General features: G+C 39.7%; 1 protein-coding gene across 2 annotated transcripts; it reads right to left on the minus strand.

Moving 5' to 3' along the window:
- Positions 1-89: 89 nt before the first annotated feature.
- Positions 90-16,456, minus strand: LOC117885089 (ropporin-1). 2 transcript variants are annotated; one of them, XM_034786233.1, is made up of 5 exons: positions 16,341-16,456; positions 12,664-12,781; positions 11,357-11,518; positions 1,461-1,636; positions 90-450 (listed from the first exon to the last, which is right to left on the minus strand). In XM_034786233.1, the coding sequence occupies exons 1-5, from the start codon at positions 16,454-16,456 to the stop codon at positions 384-386; spliced, it is 639 nt and encodes a 212-aa protein (XP_034642124.1). In that variant the 3' UTR covers positions 90-383. The 2 variants fall into 2 exon arrangements, with proteins under 2 accessions (XP_034642124.1, XP_034642125.1); XM_034786234.1 differs by lacking the exon at positions 16,341-16,456 and adding an exon at positions 14,718-14,744 and having other exon boundaries at positions 94-450.
- Positions 16,457-17,545: the final 1,089 nt, after the last annotated feature.

Genomic DNA, 17,545 nt, shown 5'->3' on the forward strand with positions numbered 1-17,545 from the left:
AACAAAATGAACATTTTTTCATATGAAAACATCAATTCAAAATGAGAATTTTTGTTTAGAAATTTTCTGCAAAATGTTTTTGTTGTAATTGACATATTCCGATGAAAAATTTGTTTCAACAAAACTATTTTTCAAAGGGAAAACTTTCAGCACAATAAATAAATAAATAAAATGCAAAATTGACCAGCTCTAATAATTAACCTGTGACAATATTCTATTCCACTGACATTCTCTTAATCCACACTCACACATTTCTGATTGACTTCTTGGCCAAATTGTTTATTGATAGACACAAGAAAAAAGACAATGAAAGGCTAATAGTAACCATTATTTTGAAGCACGTTTCTTCATCTTCCTATCAAAGTACTTGATAAGCTGTGTCACTATTCCAGTCTGACCCGTGGATTCTGGGTAAAATCATTCACCTTGATTAAGCCATCAGGTCCAATGCTGCATAAAGAATGAAATATATATTAAATTAATCGAGCCCTGCATTTTCATTATAAAGGTAACAGAAAACATAATACTAATTATAAACTTCCCCTCTTCCACCCAATCTCTGCTCCCTGTGCTGTAGTCAAACTTCTCTTCTCTCCAAACTGTACTCTTTGGCCCTCCTCCTTCTGCAGTTGAAGTCAATGGAAACATTTGCATTGACTTTAGTGGGAGTTGGATTGAACCCTTTGTCTCTTTCATCCATCCCAGATCATAACTTTCCCATGGCATCCTGTTCACTTGAAACAAGTTTTTAATTTATTTACATCAAGATGCCTCCCTTTTTCAAAATACACATAACAAAACATGAAGCATTTACTCTATATTGTCATATTGTTATACCATTTACTATAATGACCATTCAGCATTCTGGGCATATTTGTTTTATTCTATTGAGCTATATTGCACTGTTGTAACTTTAGGGGCAGAGTCTCACCTGGTATAAATTGTCAAAACTTCTTTGAAATCAGTGGAGCTATGCTGTTTTTTCTAGCTGAGGATCTGCCCCTTAGAGTGTAAGCTATCTGGGGCAGGAGCTTGTTACTTGTCTAGTGCTATATAAATAATAAATGGTAATAATCCTTAGGACTCTGCCACCTGAACTCTGTGCTTTTCTTTGGACTGAAAGAATTTGGTGCCAGGACAACATCTTTCTTTGTCTCCTTTGAAGCATTTAGCACACCTCCTTTTTCTTGTCTCTTCCTCCCCCATTATTATTGGCCTTTATTGCTCCCCCATAATTACCTTTCACTCCCTTATTTTAACAATTCTTTCCCTATGACTGCTACTATTTTCACTTCTTCCTAGTCTGTTTTGCTCTCTCTACCTTCTCCCTCTCTTTTCTACTGTCTCCCTTCCTCCTTTGTTCCTCCATCCTTCCTGGAGTTTAATAGCTACAGCATAAATACATGCCTCTGATGAAGGAACCTTTAACTCTGGTTGACATTTGACAAAGATGTACTTACACCTCCTGTTCAATGTAATTCAGCATTCGGCTGACATGAGATGCTGAAATCTCCCCATCCACTTCAGCAATGTATGTGTAGAGAAACTGGAAAGTGCTAAAAGGAATACGTGGGGGTCCACTGTCATAATCGCTGGATAAAACCTCACATATAATCTTCAGTGTTTTTGCAATAGTCTATTGGGAAAAGAGAATAAAATAAGTGAGCCTCACTTTTGGCACTATCAATGAAGAGACTAGAGGCCTACTTTTCTTGGTATGGAGAGAAACACTGTCATATAGACACAAAAAATCTGTCTCAAAAGCCATAAATAAAGGATTGAATGATAAATGACAATGTAATGAATAAAAGGAGAGGTCTGCTGGGATCTCCAGGAGCTGGATTAAGGTTTATTTTATTTAACATCTTTATTAATGGTCTGGAAGATGAGATAAGTACTTGGAGGTTGTTTGATGAATAGTACTATTATAAATGTGACATTATTCATATTATAAATAGTACATTTATTTTGCAGGTGATACTGAGGGCTAGATTCTGTCTTTAGGCCCAGGCTTGTGTGAGGGCTGATTATTGAGCAGTTGCATTTCAGGAATAGCTCTAAGAGGCATTGAGCCTTTGAGGTTCATTTCCCTCTCTTTTTTCTCATTACTCTCGCTGGGCAGCACTTTTCTTTTGGCCTATACCAGCAGCAAATTTTGACACTCTCTGTGCTGGCTGGTGCATTAGGGAATGAAGTTAAGGCTTTGCCAATTACCAGCCCCTCCATCCAAACCTGCCCTATGGAAGAGTAAATGGGCATAGATTATGCACCCGTGCACTTCAATTTAAGATCTGGTTAACCAGTTAAGGGGGTGTAAGAGGTTTTCAAACGCCCTCTTACTCCCCTGTGTGGGAGCATTTATTATGCATGTCAAAGTCTAGTGCGAACGTGGGAGGTATTGCAAACAAGATCTAATTCTATAATCCGACTCAAGCAAAATTCCCATTAAAGTCAACTAATATAAAGGGACCTGAAAAGTTATCAGTAGGGAAATAATAAAATAAAATTCATTCCGGAAAAATGCAAACTAATATATTTTGTGAGGTGGGAACTCAGCTATTCAATGGGAAGGACAAATCTAGAGCACAGTAATGACAAAGTGGTGATGGTGAACAGCAATGGATATGGTGTCACAAAATACTCCACTGTGAATGTGGTTTTCATATGTAGAGAAATCATGTCACAGATTACAGGAATAACAATCCTACTGTGCAGTTTATAATTCAGGTGGGATTGCGCCTGCAACACTGTATACTTCTCAATACCAGAAAGAGGTTGAAAAATTGGAGGGAATTCAGAGAATAGCAACAAAAATTATTTAAGGATTGGAGGAATTAATTTATAAGAAAAGACTCAAAGAAGAAATTATGTAAAAGCTGGGTACGTTATGAGTAATGAAATATATTATTATAATTATTTGTTGTGGTGTCATTTGAGATCTCAACCCTGTTGAGTGATGTGATTGGGTGGACTAGGCCCTGAGGCCCCCTGCTGGTGGCCTTTTGGCCCCGCCACACCCACCCCAGAAAAGGGCAGTAGAGCAGTCCTCCAAGCTGCCTAGAGTGGCTGTGTGGGAAGCAGCCAATCAGGGCCCAGCAAACTAGTATAAAAATTGCTGCAGGGGGCAGTTCCTTGCTAGAACCGAAGGAGAGTGGATGGTGTGTGGCTGGCTGAGGGATCTGCAGTACCTTGGATGAGGTAGTGCTGCCAGAAGCTGGGGAAAGTGAGGAGCCCTGAGTGGGTTATGGGGACTCCATCAGGACAAGGGCCTGAGGTAAGGGTGAAGATGGCACAGGACTGTGAGGAAGTGGCCTTGGGAATTAGAACAGCAGTGGGACTTAGATAAAGGGACACAGTGGACAGTTGCTATCTACAGGGCCCCTGGGTTGAGACCTGGAGTAGCGGATGGGCCTGGGTCCTTCCCATCCCCATTAACCACCAGTGAAAGTGGCCTGGACACTGAGGTACCCCAGAGGGGGGAAATGAACTGCAACAGCCCAGCTGGAGAGTTGCAGATGGAAAGGCCCTAAGAGGGTGAAAATGTTGCCAGGGAGGGAGCCCTGGGGCACTACTCTATCCTGGAACATGGACAACTGGTGGGAGACATTACAGAGGGCACTGAGAGAGACCCCTGTTGGGCTTGTACCCCAGAAGGGGTTATGCTTGTCTTTTATCACACAGACTGTGTGTAACTTGGCCAGAGGGCTGAGTCACTGAAGACCCACTACAAAGAGAGAGAGAATGTAAGCATATGCACTGGGCCAGAGGGCACTTGCGAGAGGTGAATGTGACCCCATTACAGGTGGGTAGTATGTAAACATAACAAAAGGATGGTTTCTGTGGCAAAAAGTTTACAATATCAGATGACAGTCTGGTACAACAAAGAAAAACTGTCTACAAGATCTGAAATGTGTAAAGAAGAACTAAGAGTTGCTTAGGATGGTATACTCTGGGGAGCTGAGACCTAACCTTTTTATGAGTGCTGTCATCAGCTAAGGTGAAACAAAATTATTTTGCTTAGGAAAGTACAGGAAACAAACTAACAAAAGGAAGGAACTAGGAACAATAGAAGCAGAGCTGCAAGCAACCAAATCACACTAGAAAACAGGATGACCAGCTCTTTGGGCAATTATCTATAAGACAGGAAAAAAGCTGCATAATCATGAAAGATTTCAATCTGAGTGACACATGCTGGAGGTCTCATGCCACCAGTACTAAAATATCCTTGGAATTTATAAAAATTATAGATGACCATTTCCAAACTCAAAAATTGTTGCATCCAACATGGGGCAATTTATATTAGACCACCTCTTGACAGATGAAGAGGAATTGATCATAGGTATAAAAATCAGAGGATGCTTAGGTGTAAGCGATCATGATTTGGCTATATTTGTTATGTGTAAGCACAATAACTTCCAAACCAGTAATATATGTACTTATTATTTTTACAAGAACCAGTTTCACAAAACTGAAAACAATTAAGAGACAAATCAGCTGGGAGAAAGAGTTTAAACTAAAATTGTGTATGATAACTTGAAACTGTTCAAGAAGATTTTACTAGATGTACAAAAAGCCACAAGTGAGGAGGAAGATTATGGTGGTTAAAAAACCTGCCTGGTTTAGAGAGGAAGTGACAGCAGCTATAAAAATATATAACAAATGAGATAAAGAGGAGACTAATAGCAGTGAATATAAATTGGAAGCTAGGAGTTGAAATAACTTGATAAGGGAAGCAAAAGGACACAAGGCAAAATCTATGGCCAGCAAAGTTATGGACAAGAAGAAGTTTAAGTATATTAGGAAGAAAAGGAATCCTAAAAACAGTACTGGTGCATTATTACATGGGAATAGTAGAATTGCCAATAATAATGCAGAAAAGGCAGAAGTGTTTAATAAATATTTCTGTTCTGTGTTTGGGGAGAAAAAAAATGATGTATTCATATCATATGACAATTAAATACTTTCCATTCCAACAGTAACTAAGGAGGATGTTAAATAGCAACTATTAAAGTGAAATATTTTTTAAAACTCCTGGATGCAAGTTAGCTGGGCCTGCTGATTTAAAAAGTTGTCCAAGGAGCTCATTGGACCATTACTGGTGATTTTCAATAAGTCTTGGAACAGTGGGAAAGTTCCAGAGCACTGGAAGAAAGCTAATGTTGTGCCAATATTTAAACAAGCAAATGGGATGATCCAGTTAATTATAGACCTGTCAGCCTGATATTGATCTCTGGCAAAATAATGGAATGGCTGATATAGGACTCAATTTACAAGGGGTTAAAGAATATGATGGTGTTATGGAAAATAGACCTGTCAGACTAATCTATTTTTTTTTTGAGAGAGTACAAGGTTGGTTGATAAAGGTAAGAGTATTGATGTGATATACTTAGACTTCTGTAAGGTGCTTGACTTGGTACTGCATGACATTTTAATTAAGAAACTAGAAGAATACAAAATCAACAATGGTATGCATTAAATGGATTAAAAACTAGCAAAGTGATAGGTTTCAAAATGTAATTGTAAACAGGGGATCATACTTAAGCTGGTGTGTTTCGACAGGAGTCCTGCAGAGATTGGTTCTTGACGCTATGCTATTTAGCAATTTTATCAATAACTTGGAAGAAAACAAAATAATTACTGAAAGTTTGCAGATGACAAAGATTGGGGAGTGGTAAATAATGAAGAGGATAGTTCATTGACACAGGGTTATCTGGATCACTTGGTAAGCTGGGTGCCAGCAAACAATGTGTTTCAATGTGACCAATGTGGGGGGACGGGACGGGACTGTATCCTGGGAAGCAGTGACTCTGAAAAAGTTTTGGGGGTCAGGGTGGACATTTAGCTGAACATGAGTTCCAAGAGTGATATTGTGCCTAAAAGGGCAAATGATTCTTGAGTATATAAACAGGGATAAGGAGATTGCCTTACTTCTGTGTTTGGCCCTGGTGCCCACACTTCAGGAAGAATGATGGAAAAATTGGAAAGGTTTCAGAGAAGACCCAGGAGAATGATTAAAGGATTGGAAAACATGTCTTTTAGAAAAAGATTCAAGGAGATCAATCTATTTAGCTTAACAAAGAGAAGTTTGAGGGTTGACTTGATCACAGCCTATGAGTACCTACATGGAGAACAGAAATCTGATAATAGAGGACTCTTGGATTTAGGAGACAAAGGTATATCAGAATCCAATGGCTGGAAGTTGAAGCTAGACAAATTCAGACTAGAAATAAAGTGCAGATTTTACAGTGATGGAAACTAACCATTAGAATAACTTACTGAGGATTGTAGTGGATTCTCTCTCACAATAGATGTTAGATCACGCCATTCATACAGTGTTAAAGCATGCCTGGTTGGTTGGTACTGTTTTTACAGGGACTGCCATGCACATTGGGGAGCCCCACCCTGCATTCTGTGTGCACCTAAACTTCTGATGAAGAGAGGTTCAGTTGTATAATGGATGATGGACTTAATTTGTGCCAGACACTAACCATAACCTTCTAGAATTCATCATTTTTAAAAACTCACCTTGAATGTAAAGGTCTGATATATATATAAAACTATATTTCAAGCTCTCCTGGCCAGGATTCTTGACTTTTAATAAGTATTTCTGAAAAGCACCTAACTCACTTTTTGAATGCTGTAAAAATATTAACCGTTATCATGAAGGGATGTGAAACATCCTTGAGAGCAAGAGAGATCTGGTCATGCTGGGATGGTTGTGAACCTTAAATGTTTAGGGCCCTGATATATTATTGTAACAGGATGGCTTGCCCATGGTCTGGAGTGCTTGGGACTAAGCTAGCCTGGTTACAAGATGAGCCCCACCTGTTAGGAATCTGGTGATTCAAATATAAAGGGCAACAGGAAGCTGCAGGGAGGGGTGTGGCTAAGAAAGAGTAGCTGAGATTACCAGAGCCAGGAGCAGGGCTGGTTCTAGCTTTTTTGCTGCCCTAAGTGCGCCAAAAAAAAAAGGGGGGGGGGGGCAGATTGTGCCGCCCAAAGAATGGCCGGAATGCCGCCCCTTAGAATGTGCCACCCCAAGCATGTGCTTCCTTGTCTGGTGCCTGGAGCCGGCCCTGGCCAGGAGGTCTGGCAGTATTCAGAAAAGAGGAGTTTATGTGGAGAAGGCGGAAAGAGCAGCTATGAAGAACAAGTTTAGTTCCTGTAGAGCACTAGCCAGATAAAGCCTGTGAGTGGAAGTTTAAGAAGGGAAGTTGAACTGACACATGTTGTTTGGTTTTGGACTTTTGAGTTCTGTATTTGACAAATGCTAGTGACAACCTGAGGAGAACAGCAGGAGAGTGAATTAGAGTTTGAGCATAGACAGTTACTGGAGACTGAGTTCTTACAGGGTCCAGATGAAGGGGAAAATGGAGGTGGACTGGCCAAAGAGGCAACCCAGTCATGAGGGGGTGCTCAGGAGGCAGTAAATGGGCACAATCATTAACTGATAATCCTTCTTTATGGGATAAAGCCTTTTGTTGAATATGGAAGCATACAAATGGTTGATCCTGATATTCTAATATGCTACTAGACTTTTTTTCTAAAAGTGTGGCCTAATTCTGATCTCATTAAAGTCAATAAAATCCCACTTTTAGTTCCCACTGATCCTAACAGGAGTGTTCACTAGGACTATATGAGCAGTTTAGGGATCATTAATCTTATAGAATTATCTAATTTGTAGGACAGCATCATTAAGGGCCACAATGTTTTGTACTTTATGCACTGCTGACAGTTTTAACAATATAGTTTCCTCCCCCCGCCAGTTAGTGGATTAATATTATACATTGCACAGAAGGTCGCAAGACTCTTGAATCCCACAAGATGGAGCCAACTGATTGTATAATGACCAGCCCTGTGTTTATTCTAAGACTGACAAAGGGTCCCTCATTATTTCTTTGAAATAAACTAATGCACATGTATTTTGTTAATTGGATTCATGGAAGTATCACTGGCACCTCATGGAAAACTTTTTACTTGGAGACAATTCTGCTGATATGAATGTTTCTCACTAGTAGGGGCATTTGCATAAAAACAGGAGCTTTATTGTCTAGGACTTCATTGACTCCAATTGTTTGTTGCTCACCTGAAATCAAAATTTTCTGTGACATCAAAATTATCTGCACAAAACCTAAGTCTGTCAAAATTATAATATTATGACTTGAATTGAGGAATAAACTGAAGGAAGAGATGAATGCCTAAGCACAAATATCCCATTTTCATACAAATGTCCCTAATGAAACAAAAGAGAAGTGAAATACAGAAAATAGGATTTCTAAATACAATTATCTCTAAATGGAATGATTTTCAAGATTTACTATGAAGCAAATGTTGCTAGTGATACTGACTGATCATATTGAACAAAAGCACCACTGATGTAAAACTTGTAAAGGTTTAGTTAACACAGTGCTTAAAATGAGTTATATTTATTGTTTCAGGAGCAGATTAATACAGTTTAAAGCCACAAGGGACCATTATGATAATCTAGTCTGACCTGCTAACTATAAGCCATAGAAGATCATCCTAGAACTTCTGCTTCAAGTCCATAACTTCTGTTTGAGCTATAGCATATCTTTTAGAAATGTATCTAATCTTGAGTTAAAGATTGCAAGTGATGGAGAATCCACCACATGCCTAGGTATATTGTTCCAAAGGCTAACTACCCTCACTGTTTTTTAAAAAAGCTTGCCTTAGAGAATACATTCACCTCCTCTGCAATAGATCAGATAGGATTTGAACATGCAACCACTTGCTTACAGAGCACAACATGTTCCGCTGCCCCATTAAGCCATTGCAGCTATGTTGAGAATATAAATGTTAATAAAAATGTACACTTATTAATGCCTCTTTCAAATTATAAGAATCTAAAAGGGCACCTATCCTAGGTCCTAAGAGCCCCTGACATTTTCCTAAAATGCACATCATAACAAATTCAGCAGGAAACCCCACCATATAACAAACACAAGAATCTAAACTATTACAGCAAAGACATTAAAGAAACCCCTACCACAGCATGATATCAACCTGCATGAATTAACCCTTATCTTAAAGCCTTATTAAAATGATGAGTTTTGGAGCATACACTGAAGGACAACAGAAGCGGGCTATTTCAGACACAGCAGGAAAATGAATTCCAAAGTCAAGGGGCGCTCATGGGGAACACTTCCTAACACTTCTTAACCAAGAGGGTTACAGACCAAACAGATCACCTCCATTAAGGTCAACTGTGGCAGTATTGTAGGGGGAGACAGATGGTCTCTCAAGTAGGCAGGTCCCAGGACATGTAGGGTTTTATAGATCAAAACTATCACCTTAAACGCCACTCTGAAATCCACATGCAACCAGTGCAGATGACAAAGTACTATTGCAATGTGCTTGCAGTGAAATACCCCACTTAACAAGCAGGCTGCCTCATTCAGCATCAGCTTAATTAAAATGCATTGAATACACAGTCCCATGTAGAGCATGTTACAGTAATCAAATCTAATCTTGCGGTGGCAAAATCATTAGTCATGGAAGTGAGTTCTGAATTAGAGAGAAGGAGTTACAACTTTCTGGCCAGTCACAAATGAAAGACAACTACCCTGGCTGCTCTTGATACTTTATTATCCAGCTATAGCCGGGAATCTAGCTAGACTTCCAAATTTTGAACTTGGGTGAAAAATGATGGACAAACACTCAGTCACAGGGGTAGATATAAACATCACCACATCTTCCCGTTTCATGCCAAATTCACCAACATCACATCTATTTTCTTTGGATTGAGACTCAGCCAATTCGCTCACATCCATGCTCCAATCTCAGCCAAGTTAAGGCTTTCAACTGCACCATAAAGCTGGGGAAATCAGCATATGAGTATTGGCCTGCTAAATCCAGGGTTGTGAGTACAATCCTTCAGGGGGCCATTTAGGGATCTGGGGCAAAAATCTGTCTGGGATTGGGCCTGCTTTGAGCAGGGGGTTGGACTAGATGACCTCCTGAGGTCCCTTCCAACCCTGATAGTCTATGATTCTATATTGAAGGCCCCATAACCAATGGCTTCCTGCTAACCTTCCTCATAAAACTTTAATAGGTATAGGAACAAAATGGAGCTTTGCAGTATCCCACATAAAAGCACCCTCAGGGAATATGAGTGATTGCCTGACACTACACCATGGGAATCTCACTGAGAAAAAAGAAAAAACCTGTCCCTGGGACCTACAGGTGAGTCAATAACATCTTGTGATCTACAGTATAGAAAACAGCTGATAGATCTAATGGTATCAGCATAGTTACTTGATTTTTAACCATCACTAGAGAAAATCATCAATCAATGTAGTTTCCTTGCTGAAGAAAGTGACAGTATCCAAGCTAACAAGAATCATAGAAATCTGAAGTATCTAGATACTATGATAGTTCCCACAACATTTTGAATAGTCTTAACCACAAAAGGAAGACTAGATACGAGATGGCAGTCAAGTAGATTGTCAAAATTAAATGATGGCTTCTTGAGGCCATGAGAGAAGGTGGCAGCTTGACCTCCTTAAGGCAGGGATTGCTAATCTCCATCAGTATTTGACCTAATATCTCCCCTTTGGTCTTCACCAGATAGGAAAGATGTGAATCTAGAACATAGGATGTGGTACCAAGTTCCCTCCAACACTTCTAGAATCTCAGTCAGCACCAACAGGTGAAATTTATGTGGCGTGACAAGATGTTCTTCCTCCATGGAAGCAGAGAATTTGCTCCAAATGTGCATAGTTTTTCTCTTAAAAGAACTATACATTTCCTCATACTGGGAGGAATTTAGACTCACAGTGCAGAGAGCCAGAATAAACCAAAGCAAATCTATTGACTAAAATATTGTGGATGCTATGGTGGAGACAACCTCTTTTTGCCTTCCCTCATAGTTATGGCATACGTGTCTAGAAAAATCTTTATGATACAATCAGATAAAGTCTATAACTCTGCCGCTGTGCCTCTAGCTGTCTTCCCCTATTGTTGCAAATTATCTGCAAAACAATGTGACCTGTTATAATGAAGTTGGGAAAGAGGATTCAGGTACCCCTATATTAGTGGTAGAGAAAATAAATCCTGTTATAAAAGCCTACGATGACATTGATCAGTTGGAGGAGCAATACTCTCTTGCAGAGCCTTCTATAAATGCTCTGGTTCCTTGACCTCTGAGGGCAGATTGTCAAAATAATTCCCTCATCCCATAAGGAAAGGTGTGTGCTGAACTCAAAGCCAGGAGGTGTGTTTGGTCCATGACATGGGTAAAATAGCCAATTGCTCAACCTCCAATCACAACACTAAATCAAGATCAGCTATGTAAAGAATATAAAAACGTGAATGGAAAAAGTGTAGATAAACTTACAACTCCAAGAGAGCTACATGCCAGGGCTAAAAACTTAAGCCATTCAATTTCTTCGGTAAAACGACCAACATTCATAACACTCTCAAATAAATCTGTTGGGAGATTCAGCACCTTCCACATGTGGGCCAGTTCATCTACATGGATTATCAGTCTGCCACTCACCTGGAAAGAAATACATAATAATATGCATCACGGGTAAAGAAATACATTTTCCTTTCATTCCCAGTTTAAACTGAAATCTCATTAGCCCAAACATCCCCCCCCCTTTTTAACTATGAAATCTGGAGAGTCATTGAGGGGCTTGAACATTTTCTCCAACAAATACAGAGCAGAAGAGATGTAAAGAACAGAATGGGCTCCTAACAAAGTCCTTGAACTATGCTTGGCATGAGGTAAAGGCTTTTGGGTCAGTGGTAAGTACCACCAGGGTGCTATGTCAAAATAACAACTGTGTTGATGTCAGAGTATTTGACACAATGGGCACTCTGAGGGTGCTGAAGTTCAGCTTCAGGCCTTGCGATACTGAATCTACACTAACAGAGCAGGATGCCCAGCTGGGACACTTTACTTAGATTTGTTCTAGACTTTTGCTTTTGAAATGGTCTGGGCTTTGAATTGGATTTATGGGAAGAGCTGATGATGTCAGAGAGTCTTCAGGAGCAACTGGATGTCTGACACACACGTTTTGCAGGCAGGGTTAAGAAAGCTCATTGTAGATTTGATCCATATAGAAAATAGAAATGAAGACTTAGGACAGTTATGATTCCAGGCTGTAAATTTCGATATAATTAACAGCGTGAGTTAAGGAAATACATTATTTCTGTTACATCTTGCAGGACTTCAATTTTACGAACATATAGCCTGAGTGCGCAACCTTTAGTGTTGATGAATATTTATGCAAATAATCCCATTGAGTACAGTGGCATTACTTGTGTGAGTAAGTGTTCACCAAATTGAAAAAGGTTGCCCAATCAGGACCAAAGGGAGTACAGTTCAAGGAAAATTCTATTTTATACTGTTGCATCTAGACAAGGAGTCACATTTTTAAAGGTCTTATTGCTCAATTCTTCATTGGTAGAAACCTGTGATTTTTTTTTCAAAGATACCAGCTAATATATTAGTATTCTCCATACACATTTTACTTGCATTCATTGACTAGAATATTTGCAGACATAACATTGAAAGCAAATACGTTTTCTCAGCCTGAAAATGTAGTATCTGTAACATTAAGGAAGCAAAATAGCATATGGATGTAAATGTTCTGTCTCTATATATTTGCCCTAGAAAGTAAATGAGATGTTTCTTACTCGTTGGTGTAAGACCTTTAAGAGCTCTGGAGTGAGTTCTGCCCAGTTTGACAAAGGTACCCTTTCCGATCGCTCCCTTACTGGAGGTATATCGCCACGGGCCACGGCACTAAAGTAACTAGATGGAGAAAGACGGATAGATACTTGCTTTCTAAATGCTTTTAACAGAAGCAGATATTAAACATAATGGTTCATATGATTTATGCTTACTAAATAGAAGACAATTGCATTTCAACTATCTGATGCAGCAGCTTCTGTTTAAGTAGCACTGCTTTTAATCAGGAAAGTACTGTGCTATCAAACAACTTTCCTTTCATTCCTGCACATAAGTGGTATTTTTAAGGCCTGAATCATCTCCCGTTGTAGTCAGTGGAGTTTTTCCATTGACTTCAATGGTCTTTATATTCAGCCCATAGTGCTCTTTTCTTTGGACATCAAATTTTTGGCCCTGATTCAGGAAAGCATTAAAGCACAAGCGTAATTCCATCCCTATTCAGGAAAGTATTTTAGCATATACTTAAGAGCACTTCATGAATAAGAGTGCTTTCCTGAATTAGGGTCGTTAAATGAAAATCATCTTTTAAAGAAACCATACATTTTCTCACAAATTTTAGGACAGGTCTGTGATATTATCAAATAGAAGCAAATATGTTACAATAAAAGAGAACTTTCCTCCTAATAAAATATTAATGGTCATCCAGTATAAATCTTTTTCTCTTTAATAATGAACAGCACTACATTCAAAATGCTTTATTGTTGCGCCAAAGGAAACTAGTATTCTGGAAACAATACAGACCAGCTTTAGCTATAATACAGTGGAGCCCAACCTTATTACACAGGCGGGCCACATAAGCCTAAGCACAACCTACGTATATTAAGATTTAAAGTGACCAGTATTGATTTATATTTTAAGTTCAGCTTGTTTTGTATGTATTTAGATAGACAATACTGTTCATAGAAACAACCTATTTACACACTTCTGTAAACTAAAATAATGCAAACATAACGACAAAATGTAAATGAATTGGCCATTAGTATATTGTGTTGAAGTAAGCCATGGGCCTTCTGCTGGACTATGTACGGCCTGTGGGCGGTAGGCTAGGCACCCCTTCTATAATACATTAAACTTATACTGAGTGAGGTGAAAGACAACAGGAATATTATTTAAAAAATAAAGAAATAACATTTTATGGTTCAGTCTATTTATCAAGTGTAATTAGCTTCTTTTTTTACTTAGATAAAGTTAACTCTTTAACCCAGGGGTCAGCAACCTTTCAGAAGTGGTGTGCCGAGTCTTCATTTATTCACTCTAATTTAAGGTTTCGCGTGCCAGTAAAACATTTTAACATTTTTAGAAGGTCTCTTTCTATAAATCTATAATATACAACTGTAACCCCTTTGGGGTTTAGAGAGCATGGCCCTTTAAATCTTTTTCCTGAGGGGGAGAGTAAGAAAAAAGGAGGGTAACTCCAGACTGTGTGTACTGCAAAGTCCCCATACGGGCCACCAAGTGTAACTTTAGCGCCCTCGGGGCCAAGATGGAGTCTGCTCTGCAGGCAGCTCTGGCCAAGAGATGTCGCGTGCAGGAATGCAGCAGGAGAAATCCCTTCCACCCCAGGGGCACCTGTTCCAACCCCCCCAGAGTGAACGAACACACACACCCACAGGAAAAGTACAGTGGATATAACAAGGGAAATGTTTATTTACAGAGGGATGAGAGGAGAAAAACAAGGGGAAATATAGGGGGAGCAGTAAGACAGGGCTGCATCCAAGCCAAGGCCCCACAGGCCCAGTGGTAGCACAGTCCGGAAGGGCAGACACTGAGCAATGTGTCTGCACACAGAGTTCAGGAGTCCTGAGCAAAGTTCCAGTCCAGTGGTGAGTCTTGGGTGCTCCTGGTCGTCTTTGGCGCCAGCGAACTTTCCCCCAACAAACCCCTCCGGTGCCCTCTTCTGCCGCTCTCTGCAAAGCCACACAGAGCGACCACCTCCCCACTTAACTAGCTAGCAACCTCCCTCCTTGTTCCCAATGCAGTCAGAAACCCCAGTACTCACAGCCCCATGCAGCTCTGGGCAGCAGTGATACTGCGTCCAGCCGGAGTCCGGCCTGTCCTTCTCGGCAATTCCTCCTGGCTCCTGTCCTGGGGTGTCCCGATCGGCCCTATCTGTCTCAGGCCTCGGGCAGGTTCTCTGCTGCTTCCCTTTTCCAGGGCCTGCAAGCTGCCTCTCCTTCTCCTTGGAGCTCCAGCGCTGCCCCCTGGAGTTTCCCTCCTTTTTTCTTACTCTCCCTCTCCCCCTTAGGAAAAAGATTTAAAGGGCCATGCTCTCTAAACCCCAAAGGGGTTACACAACAATAGTTTAGTTATATGTAAAGTAAATAAGGTTTTTAAAATGTTTAAGAAGCTTCATTTAAAATTAAATTAAAATGCAGAGCCCCCCGGACCAGTGGCCAGGACCCGGGCACTGTGAGTGCCACTGAAAATCAGCTCGCGTGCCACCTTTAGCATGTGTACCATAGGTTGCCTACCCCTGCTTTAACCTATCATCCACATATGTCAATATCAGCTGAGGGAGTTGACATTTCAGGATAGGCATGTTCATTCGACAAATTACATGTCAAATTGATTTAAACACTTGTGCCACTCCATGCACTGAATTACCCTGGGAAAAACTCCTAGTGGAGTATTTCAGTCCCCACAGCATTTAAACTTGAAAAAGGAAAATAAAATTTAACACATAGTTTGGGATTACTGCAGTGCTGAACATTCCTGTTTAAAAACAAAACAATGAAACCAAAAAATGCCCACCTTGTAATCTATTGGATTTACTAACAATTTATCCTTTCGGTTGTTCTGGGGGCACGTCAAATCAGGCCACCCACTAATTTAGTGGTAACTAGAGAGTTGTTCCATGCTAAAGAAAAGGGAGGATGGATTGCAAAGATATGAGGCCATATCCTGACATGGTGCAAATCAGTATAGATACATCGATTTAAATGGAGGTATGCTGATTTATACCAGATTAGCATAGAACCCATTTTTAAAAAACGAACTAGCACCATAGATGTATGCACTTGTGATATACACCTTACTCTCATTGCCCCTGGATGGTGAAGAGTTTTGAGTGTTACAGACCAGTGTTTCTAAAAGGTCCATAATTTATTAAAGTGCTGAATTTAGCTGGAAGCTCACTCTTCAGAGGAATTTTATTTTAAACAGTCTCAATTCAAAGTGGCAACTGTATATCTGGGAACATACAATGATCACCAACATCTCAACCTTTGACTAGATTAAATTAATAGTGTGCCAGCTGAAGAGACATTTAAAATACCAGATATCCAGCCGTAGTGGGGACAAAGAGAAGGTAAGTGTGGGTCTCTCACAAATATTAACTTTGGAGCACAATACAAGCCAAATCTGGAGAGGAAATGAGGACCTGCAAATCACATTGACTTCACAGTGTTGCCAGATGCTCAATAGATCTCAAAAGTTATTGTGCACCAACGATCAGATCTTCAACTAGTGTAAATTAATCAGTGTAGCTCCAATGAATACATCCACTGAAGTTGACTTCAGTGGGTAGATTCAGTGAAGTGATTAACTTTTCCAGGGTGGCAGGCATAAATCTTTTATAACTGGGGTTTGATTTTTTTTAAGTGTTAGGAAAAAATGAACATACTCAGACGCCCATTGGAGCAGATCTGGAGGCTGGGTTCGAATAGCAGATTTTGTAAACTGTTTCAGCAGTTCTGGCAGTTCTGGAGGGATGCATATTTGCTTATCTGTATATGGCATAATTACTGCACCTATGGGGAAAAATAACAGTTTTGCAACATACTCTATGTTGAAAATGTGTTTAAAAATAAGTAATAAAATCTTGTTAGAAAAGCAGTCAATACTTCTGGAAAGATCTGTTTTAATTTGTGAACTATTTTAGCAGCTCAGTATGCTGGCTATACGTCTGTTGACTCTGTAAACAGTTTCAGAACAAATAAGGCACTATACTACACATGTTATAAAACCAAATAAAAAAGACACAGATTTCTATAGGTGAAAAGGTCGCTATTAACTTTTCTTTTCTGACAATTTCTGTCCATTTTACAATATCTTGCTAATTATGATTTATTGTCATATCTAATGTACTGTGTTATGTACAGTAAATATTCTAGATACTACACATTATGTATGACAGGAATTTGTAGATTTGGATCAGACTAAGGATTGAACTACAAGGGTTACCATTAAAAAGCTAACATTTACTGCATCATGGCATCTGATAAACATCAGTATTCTCCTTTACTGAAAATAGGAAATAAAGGCCTAATCTAAAACCCAATGAAGTCCATGAAAAGACTCCCCATCTCATCAGTGGTTGTTGGATCAGGCTCCAGCTGTGCTACATTTAACAGAAAAAATGAAAGTGTCAATCCCAAAGGTCGAACTCAGGAAGTCAGGGAACAGTGTTTTCTTGACAACTGGCTCAAACTCTGAAACTCCCTGCTTCAGGGGAGAATGAACATGACTCCGCTGCCTTCAGAATGAAATGCAAGATGAACTTCTTTAACCTAAGCTTCCCACAACCACAGCATCCACAATGAAAGAGACCATAGAAAGGGGAAGAGGAGAAACACCCCCTGCCCCGAACCTTGCAAAGAAGAGGGAGAAATCTAGATCCACTTGAGGATTGCTGTCTTCCAGTAGTCCATATCTGGGAGAGGGTCAGATTTTGTAGGGTGTGTGCCATATAAGAATTTAGCAAGCTAGCTAGATACCTTGATGTGGTGATGACTTTCTAATGGAAACCACTAAACAACAAAAGAATCTCAACTCTCAGAATGGTATGAACAATTGGAAATTAGAGCTAGGATTTTCAAAAGAACCAGA

Source organism: Trachemys scripta, chromosome 11, assembly GCF_013100865.1.
Source record: "Trachemys scripta elegans isolate TJP31775 chromosome 11, CAS_Tse_1.0, whole genome shotgun sequence".
NCBI classification, from domain to species: Eukaryota; Metazoa; Chordata; order Testudines; family Emydidae; genus Trachemys; species Trachemys scripta.

Coding starts and splice junctions, on each gene's coding strand:
- LOC117885089 (XM_034786233.1), bottom strand. CDS start 16,456: ATGCCATATACAGATAAGCAAATATGCATCCCTCCAGAACTGCCAGAA. Junction 11,519..12,663: donor TAAAGGTCTTACACCAACGA/GTAAGAAACATC, acceptor ATTTCTTTCCAG/GTGAGTGGCAGACTGATAAT. Junction 451..1,460: donor AATTACATTGAACAGGAGGT/GTAAGTACATCT, acceptor TTCTTTATGCAG/CATTGGACCTGATGGCTTAA.